The sequence below is a fragment of the Setaria italica genome, chromosome II (assembly GCF_000263155.2).
Source record: "Setaria italica strain Yugu1 chromosome II, Setaria_italica_v2.0, whole genome shotgun sequence".
In the NCBI taxonomy this organism is placed as follows: Eukaryota; Viridiplantae; Streptophyta; class Magnoliopsida; order Poales; family Poaceae; genus Setaria; species Setaria italica.
Genome location: NC_028451.1, coordinates 36,338,618 through 36,356,287, shown reverse-complemented (window position 1 = coordinate 36,356,287; position 17,670 = coordinate 36,338,618). Strand labels below are relative to the sequence as shown.

Sequence of the window (17,670 nt, the reverse complement as noted above, 5' to 3'; positions counted from 1 at the left end):
CTTATGTTCGTGATATATCCTTACTCTTATGCTTAATTGGGTGGTATAAACTTACATCCTAATAAATAGCTTGCTAATAAAACTTGACAACTTTAAAAATGTTCAAATGCAGTAAACCAGTAAATTATTTCCTGACTTGGCCTTACACTACACATTTCCCCGTACTTGCTGAGTAACATGTACTCACACTTGCTATATCTGCTATTCAATATAAGACAAACTTGTTGAAGACTTTGAAGATTTGCTAGGCGTACGTTTCCCCAATCAACTGCCTATGGAGTTGTTGGAGATCCGTTGCTTATACTAGAGATTTTTTTGTCTCATTTCTGGTTATGTAATCTATGTAATTTTCTCTTTACGTTATAACATTGTATTTGATATTTCCTAAAGTCATTGTATGTGTGAAATTTGATCCTAGCACACGTATAATAGTCACCTGATTTTGCTCTTAAAACCGGACGGTGACACCTACTCGAATCATGGATCAAGCGGAGACCTGGGAACGGAACACACAGACAGACAGAGTGGACTGACTGACCGAACTACATACCCAGCTGAGGCTGATCTGTTTTGCTGAGTGGGCTGAATAATAAGCCCATTTTCGCAGACTGGGAACATGTCGAAGCCCGAGACCACCGTTCCGGCCGTGAAGTCAACCATCTACCTCTGTTGATCCTACACATAACTCAGGTCTCAGAGTTCATGCTCGTCTATTCACGGGTCACCAATCCAATCACACGCATAGGTCCAGGCTTGAAGATGGTCCGCCTGTTTCTTGTATCTGCCAGCTCCATAGGTCGAGGTCGCGAACTGCTCGGCCAAGAATTTCTGTAGGGGAGGTGTCTTGTGTGTCGAAACAGGACTCATTCTAAGTAACACAAATGTTTAAACAAATCTAGAAGGGGCCTACAGAAAAAAAAATGGATCTAGAATTTCGAATCGAAAGGATATTTTCACCCACCGTATCTGACGGATAAAGATCTAACCGTTTAATAGCAATTTTGCACAGCGAGCGATTGCGACGTAGCGGCTGCTGCCTAGTCAAGGCTGTCGGGCTCGGGCCTTGTTCTCGTCGTCCAATTTATATGCTGCCGGCCCCCCCGGCCCGCGAGAGCAAGGCCTGGGCTATCTATCTGTGGAAACCAGGCCGGGCCCCATCGCGCGAGCCCTTCCCCCCTCCGCCGCCGACTAGGGCAACCCCGGCACCCCACGATGATATGTTTTTTTCTTCTGATACTGGAAAGTTAGACCTTTTTCATATTCAGAAGATCCAAGTCCGGCCTGTGGTAAACTGGTAATGCATCAAGTTTCTGATATTTGGTCATTAGTTTATCTCTTGTAATTACCATGGTAGTTTGTTGTTGGTGAACTGCGGCATCTTCTTCCTGATGCGAAGTTCGAAGCGGATTTCTCGCTTTTTCAAAGTTGGGATCAGCATCTGTTGGTTACATTACATCCCTCGGATCCGGTGCTGTTCCTCATGTCAAAATGTCAAATCCGAACCTTGAACTGAATGAAACCGAGCTTAATTTTCTTGCATCTCGTTTTGTTGGCGCAATCATTAGTCTCAGTTGCTATCTAGTAGCCATCCGTACGTATATGTACTCTGCAAGTTGTGTATACTGTTTTTTCTGTTTAGTTGGTCTGGTGCCGTGCCTTGCATGCCAAGATCTCTAATTGCTCTTCAAGTGGCATCACTGCATCAGCAAGGGCAAGTTATTATTAGTTATTCGTGCGAGCGAGTAACCAGTGAATATATTTCACTTCTTGTTGAACGAATTTAGCTTTTGTTTTTTCTAGATTTTATAATTACTGTGCACCAGAGCTTTTGGTTCAACTGGTATTTGACAAACTTGTTTGGCCCTTCATTGCGCGCATATAGCACTATTACGTTTCAGGAGGTATGGAGTAAATACAATCTTTTCTATTTGCAGCATACGTTTCATGTTTCAGTGGGGTGTGATCCCTTTTAGATAGATAGGACTCATTTTATCCATGGTCTTCTGGGTCATTGTTTGACTATTGCATGCCTTGTAGCAATCTTGTTTGGAGCATAATTCGAGATTAAACTACCATGTTTCAGAAAAAACGAAAGGATGGAATTGGAATTTAAGGCACCTGATCACAATATGTGGAAAAAGGAGGCAGCTGCCTGCGACAAAGATAATGGTAATGGTAAAGATGAACCAATTACAGTAAGAAACGAGTATCCTCGGCTCCCTACCACTTATTTTGAATTTAATAAGGAATTCAATTTGAAAAAGGCTGAGGAGGTACGATAACTATCCATCTGTGTGATATTCGCTTCCCCTTCAATTTTCTTCCCGTAGTGCTGACTCTTGACATTCTCTCTTTCAGATTATGTCAGAAAGGCATATTTCGATGGCCCAGTCCATAGCAAATGACATAATAATCCCAGACCCTACTCCCGAGGTAAGTTACCTTCATTTACAGAATTCAACTGATGAATCTTTCCATTAGTTATGTTATTTTGTTTAATCATGTAATTTATAGGCTACTTAACTCTACTGAAACAATTTGTTTAGTGTTGTCATATATGAACCTTCGAATAGGAACATATGGTTGATTCACATGCATGAACCATGATAGGCTTTAGATCCCCTTATATTCTTTCTCTTCCCTTGTTGTTAATGCGTCATGTTTGGCTTCATCTCTACCTACCCCAACTTGCTTGCTTTACAAGGTTTTGTTGTTGCCATATATGCACCTCCCTAGGGCAGTTTATTTGTTGTGCTTTGTTATATGGATAGCTGATGCCTTTCACCCTTTTCAATTGTGATGGATCCATCTAGCGGGTGTGTGAGACCTTCTTTCACAAATATTACCAATTGGAGCCCATTCTTAAAAAGGACAGTGTCCAGTGCTTCCTCCAATTATTCAAGAACTGTGCAGGCAAGGGCATGTCATGGAATCTTACCATCACTGCACAAACCTTGACTCACATGGTCAGTTTCAATGCCCTGCAATGTGCAAAAGTTGTATTGGAGGGCAAGGCACTTGAGCTCCATGGGATGCATGCTAATCCCAACTGCATAAACTCCTATGGATACTTCCCGCTCCATGAAGCTGCTGAAAGGTTCTCTATTGACATGATCGAGCTGCTCTTATGCCATGGTGCATCGGCCAATGTACGCACAGTTGGTAATGATGTCATTGAGGACCTGCTCCCGCTCCATGTTGCAGTTGAGAATACTTGCCTGCATAAGTATCTGGAGGACAATCTTTCTCTCAGCCAGAATCCTCTGGAATACATCTACAAGCTTGTCCTTCTGCTGTGTCTTCCTGAAATGGTTTGTGTCACTCTCCTCCATACACAAAGTACTACTTTTACATCATGACAATAAAAAGTAGATGTGGTCTTGCCATAGATCCCAGACAGCTGTTAAAATAAATTAGTGATACCAAGGACTGAGCACCCTTTTCATCTCGACTTGGCAGAGAAAATATAGTTCCCCGTTGATAATCTTTTGCCTTCATGTGTGCATGTTCTTATAGTAAAAGACAAGGAGTCTTCAATAAATATACAAAAATGTTGCTATTAACTAATTTTATTTTGTTTTCCTTGGAGATTGTCCCTAATCCATATTTACTTTGACTGGAGACAGAGCGATATATAGAAAGTTATTCAGCACTACTTGCTTGCATACAAATGCTAAATGGTACTTCCATTTTGTTTGCTTGCTGTTCTACAGAAGATCTTCTTGGATACAACTAGACTGCTTGCAGAAAAAACAAATAATCTACTTGAGGAGCTCTGGAATTACATCGAGGATGGAAAACTTATCCAGTCCGCAGTTCTACTGCTGGCCGCTCAGGAGCAGATCCGTGGAGGCTGTTCCTCTAAGATGGATGGCAAGAAAGATGGGTTTGACATTCTCAATAGGCGTATACTGAGGCTTTATCTTGCCTTAAGGTGGGGGAAAGGCTCAAACGAAATGACACATGAGCTTCTGGAGGAAAGGAGGACACTTATTCATTGTGCAGGGCTTCTTGTTGATGTAATTTCCCATGTTGGTGAACCTCTTTCTTCATACATCCAGGCACATTCAGAGGTAGGCAATTTTTGGCATATTGCCGCTACGGTGCCTCAGATGTCTGCTTTTATTGTTTTAATATTTTTATTTTGCTACAGTTAGTGCTGTTGATAAGAAAATACATGCCCTTGTCTTATTAGCATGAAGAATGTTAATATTCTCCTGTCAACTGAAAAGAATAATATATGTTATATTTGACAGACTTGTAATTTTTAGAAAAAAGATTTGTCTCCGGCCTCTACGACCGCACACAGCCAATATCTTACATCATTCTCAGCATAAACACTGATTACGAATTAAAGGGAAATGTTATATTTGACAGACTTGTAATAAGAGTTCATTCTTTTTAAGGGATCTAGACAGAAATGAACTCTGAAAATAATAACACTTTTGCAAAATCACTGGTTGGTTTGCAAGAGTCTGGTTGCACGGATTTACATAGCCGGCATAACTTTGTTATTTGTTCTATCTGGTGGAGTTTCAACTTCGCCTTAAAAACATCTCAAGATTATAATAACCTAAAAGTGTTGTGGCTTCTCATAAAGCTTAAGAGCCCCGTTGTGTTGTGTTGAGAAGCCGGAGGCCTTCTCAAGCTTGGACCATGGGCTTAGCCCATAGCAGGAGCGGTCAATCCCTCCTAGGTTTGCTCCAATAGTGATACTCATCCTTAAGATAGGATAGACCATACTCTTGTCTGGTCGACTTGAGATAGGATTGCATTAGTTAGATACTATATACTAGACTACTAGGGTCTATCCATCCCTAGAATCTTCCCAAATAGCTACTCAGAGAAGAAAGATTATGGAAGGAACTCAACCCTAAGTGATATATGTTTTACTATCTGAATTCAAGAGTTGGTATCAAGCAATAATAAGATTGCAACACAGTTACTGATCATATTGATATCGTACAATTTGGAGTATGGAAGCGTTATATTTTGTTGAACTCATATGAATTTCGTTTTACCCTCTTGCTGCAATGTTTCAAGAGGTGTCTTGCTTAAACCAATGAACTTTTCTTACAGCAAGTATATATGAACTACTGCCGTCTTTTTGCATAACTCAGAGAACTACACTTCGAATCTCAAAATTATCAATGAACTAACTACTAATTTTTCGAACCCTTATCCTAGAAGGCCAGAACTATACATATTGTGCCCATATTACCATAAAGATGCAAAATTTTACTAGCTGACGACAACTATGACCCCACATGTCATCACATATGGCTCTGCTATAACCTCTGAGTGGTTGACATGTGGGCCTAATTAATATTTCAGTTCACGCCAAAAAAAGGTGTAGTTTTCTGATAATATGTGCAAAGAAAGCATAGTTTGTGAAATTTCTTTTTCAGGAAGTGTAGTTTTTGATAATTTTGAGCAAGTAAGTGTAGCTCACTGAAATGTATTCATTCTTTCTTGATGTTTTAGGTTTGTGCACTCAAATTTAGAAGAACAAACATGACCACATGCCTCCACTAAAGTTATGCCTCTTGCTTCCTCATTGAATCAGTTTGTCTCGACCACCCACAGTAACCAATGTACAAAGGAACTGAGTCTTGTAAATTGTCATTATCACTAAATAAATTGAGATGTAGCAATTTATCTTCTTGGAATACTATAACATCAAATAAAAAGGATCACTTTTGATGTATCAAACTAAAAGAATCGGAGGGAGTATCCGTTAATGCAGTAAACATGAACTGGAGAGAGCAAAATTCTACAGTTTCTATTTTAGGTAGTAACCTAGCCTCATATCAGAGTTACTATAAGTAGAACCTTTATACATCTCGTAACTAATTACTATATTATAATTATGCAATAAATAATGAATATATTTTTACAAAATGCTATATGTAAGATAGCTAACGAGTCTGTATTAATTCCATTACTAAATTGTTATAAATTCAAGTTGTGGTAATGTAGATCAGGGGTGAAGCCAGCCCAAAAATCCACCGGGGTCAGCTCTTTTAAATGATGGGGTCAAATCTTACTTATCTTAGTGATGAACAGTAATTAAGCTTAGGAATTCCATAATCCATCAGGGTCAGCTGACCCCGATAACAAGGCCTGCCTCCACCCCTGATGTAGATACAAACCATTCTATGTTGGGGCACAGATAGTGGTGACCTTGTTTGGTTACAAATGAGTATAGATTTATAAAGAGCTTCTATAAGTATGCTTGTGGTCACTACTGGTGTAAAGTTTCATATTAGAACAAGTATTTAATTGAATGCAATTGTATGTTTATAACTATTTTTTGCACACTGTTCTATTGCTTTCTGATTCATATTGCAACCCATTATTTCCATCATCTCTCTGCTACCATGGGTTATATGATCGCTACATTACAAAAGGCTAGCGATGTCTCGCCTTTTCTGTTTATTTTTGCTATACCTTATACAATAGCTTGTATATCATACAGGTCCCCCGTATGGAGGTCTTGGAACATGTTTCATCTATCCTCAAAGATTATGCTTTTCGCCCTAGCCCTACTGAAGAAGTCATGGATACTATAAACCTGTACTGCTCTTTGTATGCTTCACACAATAATTTTCTATGCGTCTCCTGCATATTCGAGAGAAAAAATAATTTTCTATGCCAATACATGTTTATTTTGTTGATTATTTTATTTTGTCTTCCACTTTTTCTTGAAGCCGGCCTTATGACTGCAAAATGTCAGACAGAGAGTCATGTAGCAAAGGTGTGTTGGGTGCATGGTTCTTTTTTCCATTTGACAAAAAATGAGCCCTAACCTCTCCTTTTTTTCATGGAGAACAGGACTTACGGATGCAAACAGGGCAGTTACCGAAACAGCTAGTCTGGATGCTGCAGAGGAAAAGGTAAAGATAATCATATATTACTGTACTGGAGCATCTCTATCTTTGCTTCTTGATCTTTTTGCAAAGTGCCATGTTGTGAGATATAATGCACGAGGTGTTGTTCACACAACCAATATTGAGGGCATTGTAGTATGCAGGGGGCAGCAGTCAGATCAGTCACTTGCATGTTTACTTTGTTATCAAGTTAGATTTGGTTGCTAGTTCATTGTTTTGGGTCTAGCGTATATAAGCCATGACATTATCTCTTTATTAGAGAGGCAAAGCTGTTCTCAATTTCTTATTTTTAGTCCCATCTCTCTCACCCCCACCTTCTACAAGAAAGTTCTTGGGCTTGACGGTATTTCCCCTGTAATCGTCTACATGCTCCAGTTTCTGTACCTTCTTTTTTTTTTGAAAACTAGTTTCTGTACCTTTGCATTTTATGGAACAATACAAACTGTCTTAAGTCAGGGAATTGTCCTAGAACTTAGTACCCTGTGAACAAATCTGGAAGTAATAGGGAAGCTATAGGTAAAATGTATTTGCTTTACTTGCATTATGCTAACATCTATTTTCTTTTTTTGTGAGTGCATGATCTTGTAGCTCCCCTTGTCTTGTTTTGGTTAGAATGGTAATAAGTAATGATATCGTGGTGGTACAAAAGAAAGAAAGCTACAAGAATTTCTGCCTTTTCCTGTTTCATTTTTTAATTTTACAACAACTTTAAAATTATGTAAGGAATTTGATTTCCCAAATTGATGAACCACATTGCTTTGAATTGCCACAGCATTCCAACTATGATTCGTCTCTGCCATGCTAATGTGATGGAGGTTCTTGACCAAAGAAAAGGGTTAAATGCAATACTGTATTAATGAAATTCAACTAGTGTTTGCCCAAAATCTTATTGAACATATTAGCTCAATAACATGGCTGAACCGGGAAGTGATTCCCCAGTAACGACAAAGGGGGCTGGCTTATTATTGTTATTTTTAACACCCTAGTGTTGTTGAATGATTTGTTGCATCTGATATTTATTTGGTGCCTGTTGGAAAGATTGTGATAAAGGGAAAGGCGGAAAGCAGGTAACATAATCTTTAAAGGCAATAACAAAACAATGTGTCGCTTGTTATGTTTGTGCCATGCATTGTGCTGGTTCAGCAGCTTATCATGTTATTTGAGCATGCTACTTAAGTATCATTCATATTGTGTGTTGACGAACATACGGCATCTCAAGCTGAGAGGTGTCTGATCATGCTGAAGCGATGTTGCTGGCCTTTTGATGTTGTACCTTTCTTCGAAATATGTGACAGGCAGCAGGAAAAGAAGTAGGTGATGGATGGGACCCCACATATAGAAGGAGAAGTTTCTTACCATGTTGGAGGGTTTATCCAGCCTATGCAAGAGCAGATGCTAGGCCTGGGCATGATCTTGAACACCGTGTCTCTCGGTGCAGCCCATTTGTCAATGGATCTACTTCAACTCCAAATCATAATTCATAACCTTGGTTCGGTGGGAAGAACCTTACCACTTGCAAGCAATCATCAAGCCAAAAGGAGCTTTAGCACTGCTTCTATTGGTGCATTTAGGCTCTTGAAAGTGCTAAAGCATGCATGAGAAGAAACTAGGAAGGTACAGCACGGGCTCTGTTTTTCCCCCTCCAGGTTTGCTGAACTTGGACGTTCCTCTTTCTTTCTTCTCTCAGATATCTTTCGTAACATAAAAAAGCTTTGGTTTTCTCTTCCCATTTTCGTTTTCTGAAGATGAATCACCAACAAGTCGATGCGGCAAATAAGTGTCGTCCTGCCAACAACACAGTAACGTTGCTGTATTTCCTTGACCTTTCTCCTCTCCCCTCTCATACAGTTCCAGGCGGGCGAGAAAAGGGCGATGCCTCTCCCGGTGCCGATTTGGCTGCGTTGCTTTTTTTTTTCATCGATTCCGGCGAGGCGGCGGTTGATGTTCCTCAACGGCTTCAGATTCCCTTGCTGTTGTGGTGGAAAGCTCCGGTCCGGTCAATCTGTCGGCCTCCGGCGGCGGAGTTCATTGGAGTTGAGGACGAAGAAGACCTGTGTGAGTTTGGGTGTAATTTTGTATTTCTTCAGGTTCTTCTTTGTAATTTGCAGTCGTACTGTGCTGCTCTTAATATAATCCCTCCTTTTGTGAAAAAAAAACATTTCGTGAAAAAAAAGTGTCGTCCTGCCTGTAGAGTGCGTGCCTGTAACAGGTGGATTACAGATTACTGAACAGATACGGCAAGATAGAATGAAATCCGGTTTATAGGAGCACCGTATAGGCAACGCAAGAAGGGATAGAAAGCGATGAATATTCCTGCAATCCACGAAACAAGGAGCAGACATGGCAAGACAGAATGGAATCCGGCAACACAAGAAGAGATAGAAAGCGACCTTGTTCAGCGTGAATGGATCGAGAGCGGATCCTTCGCCCCAGAACTCTGCGGAGTGTCAACGTCCAGATCGAGGCATCCACGCATTATAAGGCAACATCCTCCCACAACAACTCCTGCTCTGCTTCGGCCGCCAGCGCGGCCTCCACTTCGAGGCCTCAAGCGATGCCCGAGCGCGACATCGCCGCCGCCTTTCATTCCCCGGGTTCCAATGGGTTTATCGGCTTCAACCCGCAAACCGGGAGTTATTTCCTCGTTTTGCCTGGTTCCTGAGCGGTCTCGGACCAACCCGGTCACGAACCTAGGACGACGGTTTCATCTAGCTTGGTTCCAGTCCGGCAGCCAGTTTTGTTGAACCGGTGAACAGGGCTAGGATTACTGAACAGGGAGAACTTCGTTGGTATCGGGTAGGCCGAGCTTGGTGTCCACAGCTGCAAATCCACAACTGATACCGACGCATGTAGGACGCGACCAATGGAGCTAGTGAGAAACAGCCATCTCCGTAGTCCACGACACGTACGCAAGGGAGTGCGAGACGGCTCCTTCCACAAGGCCAAGCTCTTGCTCAGCGCAGGCGGTGAGCACGCTGGGTTCTCTGGCCAGGAACAAGGCATCGCTGGCGAACTCCGTGCCGGTCGGGGCAGCCGGTGGCCATGCCAGGTCCGTTGAGGCCGGCGGCAGCATGACAACGGGGCCGCGTGTGCGTGGGACGAGGCCGAACCACGGCGTCGCTGCCATCGCTACGGGCAGGGTAGGAGCCGACCGGCGGCGGAAGGTAATGAATGGATGGTCAGGACTCAGGACTCACAGACTCAGGAACACGGGAACTCGTGTGGGGAGGGAGGGACGGGGCCACGGATACATCAGATTTTGCTTCATTATTGTGGATATTTTTGGATGTTACGTGTCGATAAAAGAGTACGAAAGTAGGAACATTGATATATTAACATATGACAATTACAAGGTTCCTAATATTTGATATTTTAGAAGCATAAAAATCATCGGTCATTCATCTAGACTACTTTATTGATCTAGATGTTAAAAAATGACATGAAACTTTATGGCAAACATATATAAATATAATACATGAATAAGAGAAGTGGCTTCACAAGTCTTTAGCATATCTTTTTCACATGGAATACAGTTGTCTAATACTCCCTTCGTTTCTGTTTATAATAAGGCGCACACGCATATTAAGATTTAAACTTTACAATCTTTGACCACAATTTAGTAAATAATTTTTTATTTTTTACACTCCTCAGGAAACCCACAACCTCATCAGTGTTATAGCAGCCTTTTCTTCTAGCGCCTCAGGTTGTTTTGCAAGCCTTCTTTTCTAGCAAGTCGGTCCGCAAATCAATTGCCAAGACCTTCCCATCTGATTTCTTGCTTAATTCTTTAAGACCATCCAGCATTTTTCTGGCCACTTCAGAATATTCATGTTTCAATTCGAGGCCACTGAACATTGCAAGGCAAGCAGTCGCATCCAAGTCCTTGTTATTAGTCTCCCTCGGTCTTAAACTCACTGAGGAGAAAATGACCGCAAGTCTATTACTTCGACAACACCTTCCAAGTTTCTCATGAATTTATCCACATTGTACATGTCTTGGAATTTTCTGTTCATAAAACTTATGCCATTAGTTGAGATGGACAATAATGGTCACATTTATGAAAATAGTCGTGAATTCCTAGAGTAAAGGCCCATACTGTATGCACAAAATGTTGCAGCATTTACGTATCTGCAACAGGATTTATCTTAAGGAAATGAAAGTCATCTTCTTATCAAAGAAGCATACCTCTTGTTTCCTAATTCATTTCCTCTTATATCTGTAAGTACAAGTGTTGCACCTAGATACCTTGCAACAACCACAGCATCTGTGATCTGCAGATGAAAATTGTGGAATGGTGTTCCATGAATTCAATCAAACAGAATAGCAGACACATGGCTTTGTTTTTGCTTATATGAGAAATCATGCCAACAAGTTAAGAGTTAGAGGTTCACCTGTGAGATGTGATATTCTGGTCCCATAGTCAAGGAGAATGTCACGTAACCATTAGATGGTTGAGTTTCTACAGAAATCATATTAGTTAGTATCAGTAACCACTTTTTTTCAGGAAAAGGTTCAGATCTGAAGAACTTATAAAATTTAAGAATGGATTATTACTTACTTGGACTTGGTATGGTCCAGCAAGGTTTAACCTCCTCATCAGCGTCCATTAGGTTCTCAACTCCACCCGTATTGATATTGCTCATTTCAGCATTATCGTCAAGCTTCATTGTGTTAAACTCTGCACCTGTTGCCTCCAAGCCCAGCTGTTCACAAACATGGATTCCGGTTACAGCAAGCCTTGATCAGTTGAAAAGACAAATCCTCCCAATAACTCTGATCTATCAGATACTGATAATATCACTACATCAGCTCCCTAGTCTGCAAGATTATGCAGATAATTCAGCGGTTTGGCAAATTAGATGCAGCCGGTTAGTTGAGGACACCTTTTAGCTTTTCATTGTTGGAGAGACTGATGGAACTATCTTAAATTTTAAAATGCGACGTAGGATAGTGACTGTTTGCAAAGAGATTTAAGAATAATGACTTCCCCCTTTTGCTTTATATCCACCCAATTGGTGTTTTTCTTCTCAAGGATGTGGCCCACCATCAGGCTTTTTCTGGGGACGCTCCCAATAATGTGTTGTTTACAGATATCGAGATTCTGATTCCTTTGACTTAAGTACCTAATAACCTCGGGGCAACGTGCTAATGGACTGGAATTGAATAATATAAACCCTAGCTAAGCCCCAGAAGTCAAGGCCGCAGAACAGTGCGAGATCCCCCTTCAGTATTGGATCCCCAAATCACTTCAGATTTGCAAGAACTAAACCGAAATGGAAATCCTAATCACACGCCGCACTCCACACAGACCAGCAACGGGACCAATCGCCACCATCCATGTCCCCTCACACAAACAACACGGATTATAGTAGAAGAAACAAAAGCATAAAAATCATCGGTCATTCATCTAGACTACTTTATTGATCTAGATGTTAAAAAATGACATGAAACTTTATGGCAAACATATATAAATATAATACATGAATAAGAGAAGTGGCTTCACAAGTCTTTAGCATATCTTTTTCACATGGAATACAGTTGTCTAATACTCCCTTCGTTTCTGTTTATAATAAGGTGCACACGCATATTAAGATTCAAACTTTACAATCTTTGACCAACAATTTAGCAAATATTTTTTTATTTTTTAGTATAAAATTGACATGGTTGGATTTGTAATCAAATGCACCCTCCAATGATTATAAGTTTAGAGCCATAAATAATATAATATAAGATAAATAAATGATCAAAGTCTAATTTAGGTAATAATTTAGCAAATAATTTTTTATTTTTGTAATGTGGAAAGTAACTCAGCGAAATCACTGTCATTACGTGGCACATCCTTAAATATCTCCACCCAGATCAACCATTTCTCCTTCCAAATAATAAAGACCAGCTTGGCTATTCCCTTCTTAGTGAGCCTACCAAGTGCTGGTCCACCACTCTGGATCTGGTTTAGTTCATCAAATGACGCGTCACATTTCCCTCAAACAAAGCTTATGTTGCTTTCACGAAAATCATATTTCAATAGCTCGATGTTGCCATAGGTGTTCAACCAATCATCTGCAACAAGCACCCTTCGATGGATGATATGATCAATAAGGGGCTTCCTCTCTGATTCCTTCAAACCTTTCACTCTCAGCATAGCTTAGGTACAGTACCTTAAGTTTACTTATTCCATGAACCGTTCCATGAAAGAAGGCTATCATATCATGATCCACATTGGAGGGAAGCATCAAGCAATGAAAAGCAAGCAAGGGATGAATGTCGCTTTCAAACTCAGCTCTGAGTAACCTAATGTCAAGCTCCGTGCTGACGGTAATATCCACATGCTGAATAAAGCCACTGCTATCACCAGGTCCAAGCTTATAGAAATTCTTGGTGTAGTTAAGCTCACTGTCTGAATTATTGGCACCAAGTTCCTGACCATCTGGATCTGACTTTGTGCTGAAGTGCCTCATATTCTGGAGAAAGCCAAAACTATCACTAGGACCAAGCTTATGGACCTCTTAAAATTCCCAATCATCTTTTGGGTCTGGCATGGTGCTCAAGGGCCTCCAGGGAACAACAAACTGTAAGGGCTTCTGAGCAGAAATGACTCTTCTATGTTTCATCAGAAAACTCTTCTATGTTTCTGAGCAGCTCAATCGAAGTTAGGTCAAGAAAGTTACTGTGGTAGGGGGTGAGGAGGTATTTATATTCCTTCACCAAAAACTAGCCGTTGGGAACGACGAGTTCCGGAGATTCTGGAACTTTCTCCTAAAAACTCTGGAACCTTCGGAGTATTCCGCAACTTCTTGCGGAAACTCCAAAACTCTCAGGTCAACACCTCTTTGTGTATATCCCATGTGAAGTGCAAGTGCAAAGGTGTCTCTCATAGGTTGGTTAGGTCATCTTGAGCACCTTTTTTAATGTAAAAACCACGGATTAAGTATCCCTCTTAATAGTGCGGCATTCTTCCTAAACTCAAATTCAAATAAAAAATAAATTTAGTCTTCAATGAACGCCTTATTCACAATTTGTTTCCTTTTTGAGGGCCATTCAAGAGTGCTACATGTCCACCAATCCTTTTATACCTACTCATGCGCTTGAAAGTTCATTAGACACTTAGTTTTGCATCATTAACTTATCAAAACCCACTTAGGGGACCAAGATACTCTTTCACGCGTGCTATGACCATCTCTAGCAGTGTCTCTATGGTCAGATTAACTCATATTGCCTCTCACTTAGGGGAAAATGGTTTCAATCATTTTTTTAAAAAAACTGTCTTCAAATATGCACTGCACTTTATTAACAGTTTGGTAACTTTTGTTGATTATACAAAGGGCCATCACCATGAATACATTGAAAAACTATTGTAATTGACACTAAGATGTAGCATTGATCGTGTGGTGGGTTGAAATATATATGCTGCAGTTGAAATTCAAGTTTTGTTATTTCTAAATGAAAAAAGCCTTGATCTTGCGCAATGTTATTGGTCAATTCTTCCTAGAATGACCATTATGCATGATATGAAATTTGTCATTACAATTTCATTCACTTGCTTATAATCATCATGTGTTTTGCATGATTTTTTTAATAATTGTTATTTTGTTCAAATTTATGTGCCTGTAGCAAGGCACGGGCTATTACCTAGTAATCATCATTTGGGAGAGGAAGCAATATGCGGCCCGGCCTGGTTTTGGCAGATAGTCCAGGCCTCGCTCTCGCACGGTATTCCTATCTGGCTTCCAGAAGCCAGACTTGGGTTAGCTTGGCACGAGCCTGGCTCGTGAAAAAACAGCTTATCTGTAAAAGAAGCTTTTCTTAGTTCTTGACTTATTTTGTAGGAAAATGTTTGGTAGAATGATTTCACCTAACTTTTTAGAATGTATAAAAGATGGCAATTATCCATTATGCCCTTGCATATGTATGTTGCTTGCATATACGAGTTTTATGTGCGGCCAATGTTGATAATGTGATTTGTGTGAAATAAAAAATAGTAATAATGTAAAAGATAGCTAAGCTAATAATTAGGTTTGTAGTGCTCTTAACTTTTTTTTTCACTTTTCTTTCTATTTCTTTCTTCCTTTTTTATACCCTTTTCTTTTCTCTCTTTATTTATTTTTTCCTCCCATATATCTGGTCCTTCTCCTAACCGCAGCTTTTCTTCCTCAGAGCATCTCCAAGAGAGTTGCTATCTCACTCTTTAAGCTAAAATTTAGCAAGTCTGCTAGAAAACTACAGTCCAATAGAGTTGCCATCCGACTTGCCATCCCATCTGACTTGCCAAATGTTCCTCCAAACTCTCTGAACTTGGCAAGCAGTTTTGGCTTGCTAAACGTGGGTCCCGCACACAAAATGGAGAGTGCAAGATTGAGAGTCTGTTGTGGTAAGAAATAGAGAGGCTGTTGGAGTGAATGGAGAGTGTAGATGTTTAGAGAGGAACCTAGTTATTAGGATTTGGAGAGTGAGAAATGGATAGTCTGTTAGGATGAGCAACTCAATATAGAGAGGAATTTTTTTGCCAAGAGAGTTAAATGGAGAGTCAAAAAATGGATAGTCCATTGGAGTTGCTCTTATCCAAGCAGCACTGCAGCACTGCACCGTTCTGCTACCTACACCACTCCTCTCTCTAACTCTGCAGCGCCGCTCTTCTGCAGCCCCGCTCTTCTGAGACCCCACTCCTTTTTCTAAACAATTTTGTGGTTGCTTAAAAATAGGAACTTTGGAGTTGAGATAGACCACTCCTTTGCATTTGTAATCAATTTCCAGAACTGTGTCCTCACATCATCACCACCTCACCCCTACATGGAGATTAACGTCACCAGCCAACCAGTCATAAAGAGGCAACAGAAGTTTGGTCCAGCACTTCTAAAAACATACATACTGCCATCCAGCACTTTTGAACTCCAACACATCAGGTTCAGTGATGCTCTGCAATGACAACTAATACAACAGGCTTCGGCAATGTAAGTAGGATCAGTTGATATAAAATAAGTATTGCATAAGAGTGGTTTGCCTATGCATGATAATGGTAGTCTTGTAGCTTGTCCATTTTAGGTTGCTTACCCAACATGTAGTTTAAGAAAATCTCCAAAAGTCCAAACTGCACGGAAAAGAGAAGGAAATTTAAGTAGTAGAATTCAACAATATTAGATTTTACTTTGTCATATTAAATTCAAGAAAGTGTAGGAATCTGAGCAAACATGAATCTATATTCTAATATCAATTATGAAAAATTGCTCTCATACTACTAGGCCTATGATGCATACTATCAGGGTGACCTGGACTCCCAGCAAGTTCAGCTCAACTGCAAAATCTTACTTCATTTCAGTTTTCATTGAAACCTTTTCAGCTTCTTAACAGATATAACAATTTCTTGCTAAATAATCTATAGTTGATATGTTGCTAAATAATTTTGATAACTTGTGTAGCAACCAGTACAGTAATAAAATTCATGGCCTGATCCATCTATGGTTTGTACAACTTAAGACTCCATAAAAAATTCAATCCAACAGTGCACACTGTTTGTAAATTGTAACTCAAGCAACCTTCTTGGACAACAGCACACCTAGATACGAAGAATCGTAATATTTTGCATTGAACCACCATTAACCAATAACCTGGCTTTCTTGGCAGAATGGCATGGATGGGAAGGAATCAGTAAAAGCAAAATAAAACCATATTTGGTATTGATTGTACAAGGGAAAGAAGGAAAATGATGTGTCCTAAAATCTAGAAGGCAAATCATTGGGCATTAGTCCTCACAAATACAATGGTTAATGCAGTTCTTGATACCTAAAGCCGCCCATTTACAGATTAAGAGTTGGGAGCCAAAAGTTGAATTTGAAATAAATGCCAGTGCTTTGTAGGCTTGAAACCAAAATTCATAAAATAAATAAGGATTGGAGAGCCTAAAGCTGATATGAAACAAATACCACTGCATGTACCCCTGAATCCAAAATTCACAAAATAAACTGCATGTAGTCCTGATTATATGTTTGTTTGAAAATTAACTTTTCCACCTCTACCATGTTAAGATACATTGCATGGGCACCAGTACAATAAGTGGCCTCAATAACAAAAAGATTGGCTCAAGAATCAATATTAATATATCATCACTGATTGCTATAGAAAGTTGACGAGCAAAAGGCCAAAGTCTCCTAACTGCAAATTTTAAAGAAATATTGTCGAGAAATTAACATGCACAAAATAAAGTAGTCAAGAATTCCCATATTCAGAATATGAGAGCATAAAAAACTATTTCCAGTAGGTCTAACTATGGTTCAATCTAGCGAGTGTGTATAAGTGTAAACTGGGATGAAGTAATGGCTCTGAGAAATTAGCCTATTTATGTTGGAAAAAAAATCTCAGTTCTATCAAATTAGGAGCAAGATTAAAGCTACTGTCATCTAAAGGCACATAAACACAGGGAGACTCAAAGCAAACGATGGATAGTTGGATACCTTATCTGCAATACCACATCGCAGAGCAGGTCACAGTCCTCCATGCCCTCCAAATCTTCAATATGCTAGCACTTTGTGATATGTTCTGAAGAATGCGCTACCAATATTCCCGGCCTCTTATTCTCTAGCAAGCCAGCTCCTCTCAAATAAACACATAGTAGCATCATTCTTCCTTCACACCTTTATTCTCCCTCTGCCTCCACCGAGCAAGCAATCCTCAATAGCTAGCAACCTGCCAACCAGTTTCTTTCTTTTTGTTCCTCCAAATTAGCAAGCAAATATAATCAGCAGCACCCGAGCCGGGGTGGGGGGGTGGGGGGGGGGGGGGGGGGGGG

General features: G+C 40.2%; 2 protein-coding genes and 1 long non-coding RNA gene across 4 annotated transcripts; 1 reads left to right on the top strand and 2 right to left on the bottom strand.

Annotated features, from left to right (window-relative positions):
• Positions 1-1,236: 1,236 nt before the first annotated feature.
• Positions 1,237-9,123, top strand: LOC101755892. 2 transcript variants are annotated; one of them, XR_002676549.1, is made up of 10 exons: positions 1,237-1,294; positions 2,084-2,273; positions 2,359-2,433; positions 2,814-3,311; positions 3,714-4,073; positions 6,479-6,576; positions 6,711-6,757; positions 6,835-6,896; positions 8,186-8,536; positions 8,739-9,123. XR_002676549.1 is itself a non-coding variant. In XM_022824618.1 (9 exons), exons 2-9 carry the CDS (start codon positions 2,097-2,099, stop codon positions 8,372-8,374), a joined length of 1,506 nt encoding a protein of 501 aa, XP_022680353.1. In that variant the 5' UTR covers positions 1,237-1,294; positions 2,084-2,096; the 3' UTR covers positions 8,375-9,123. The 2 variants fall into 2 exon arrangements, 1 of the variants encoding a protein (XP_022680353.1); XM_022824618.1 differs by having other exon boundaries at positions 8,186-9,123.
• A 1,442-nt stretch (positions 9,124-10,565) lies between these two features.
• On the bottom strand, positions 10,566-11,614 carry LOC101779953. Its single transcript, XM_022824562.1, has 4 exons — positions 11,449-11,614; positions 11,282-11,349; positions 11,076-11,161; positions 10,566-10,895 (listed from the first exon to the last, which is right to left on the bottom strand). The coding sequence occupies exons 1-4, from the start codon at positions 11,555-11,557 to the stop codon at positions 10,802-10,804; spliced, it is 357 nt and encodes a 118-aa protein (XP_022680297.1). The 5' UTR covers positions 11,558-11,614; the 3' UTR covers positions 10,566-10,801.
• Positions 11,615-15,375: 3,761 nt separating this feature from the next.
• LOC101755615 lies at positions 15,376-17,664 on the bottom strand. Its single transcript, XR_214705.3, has 2 exons — positions 17,336-17,664; positions 15,376-15,975 (listed from the first exon to the last, which is right to left on the bottom strand). It is a non-coding gene; the product is annotated as an uncharacterized LOC101755615 (long non-coding RNA).
• Between the last annotated feature and the right edge of the window lie 6 nt (positions 17,665-17,670).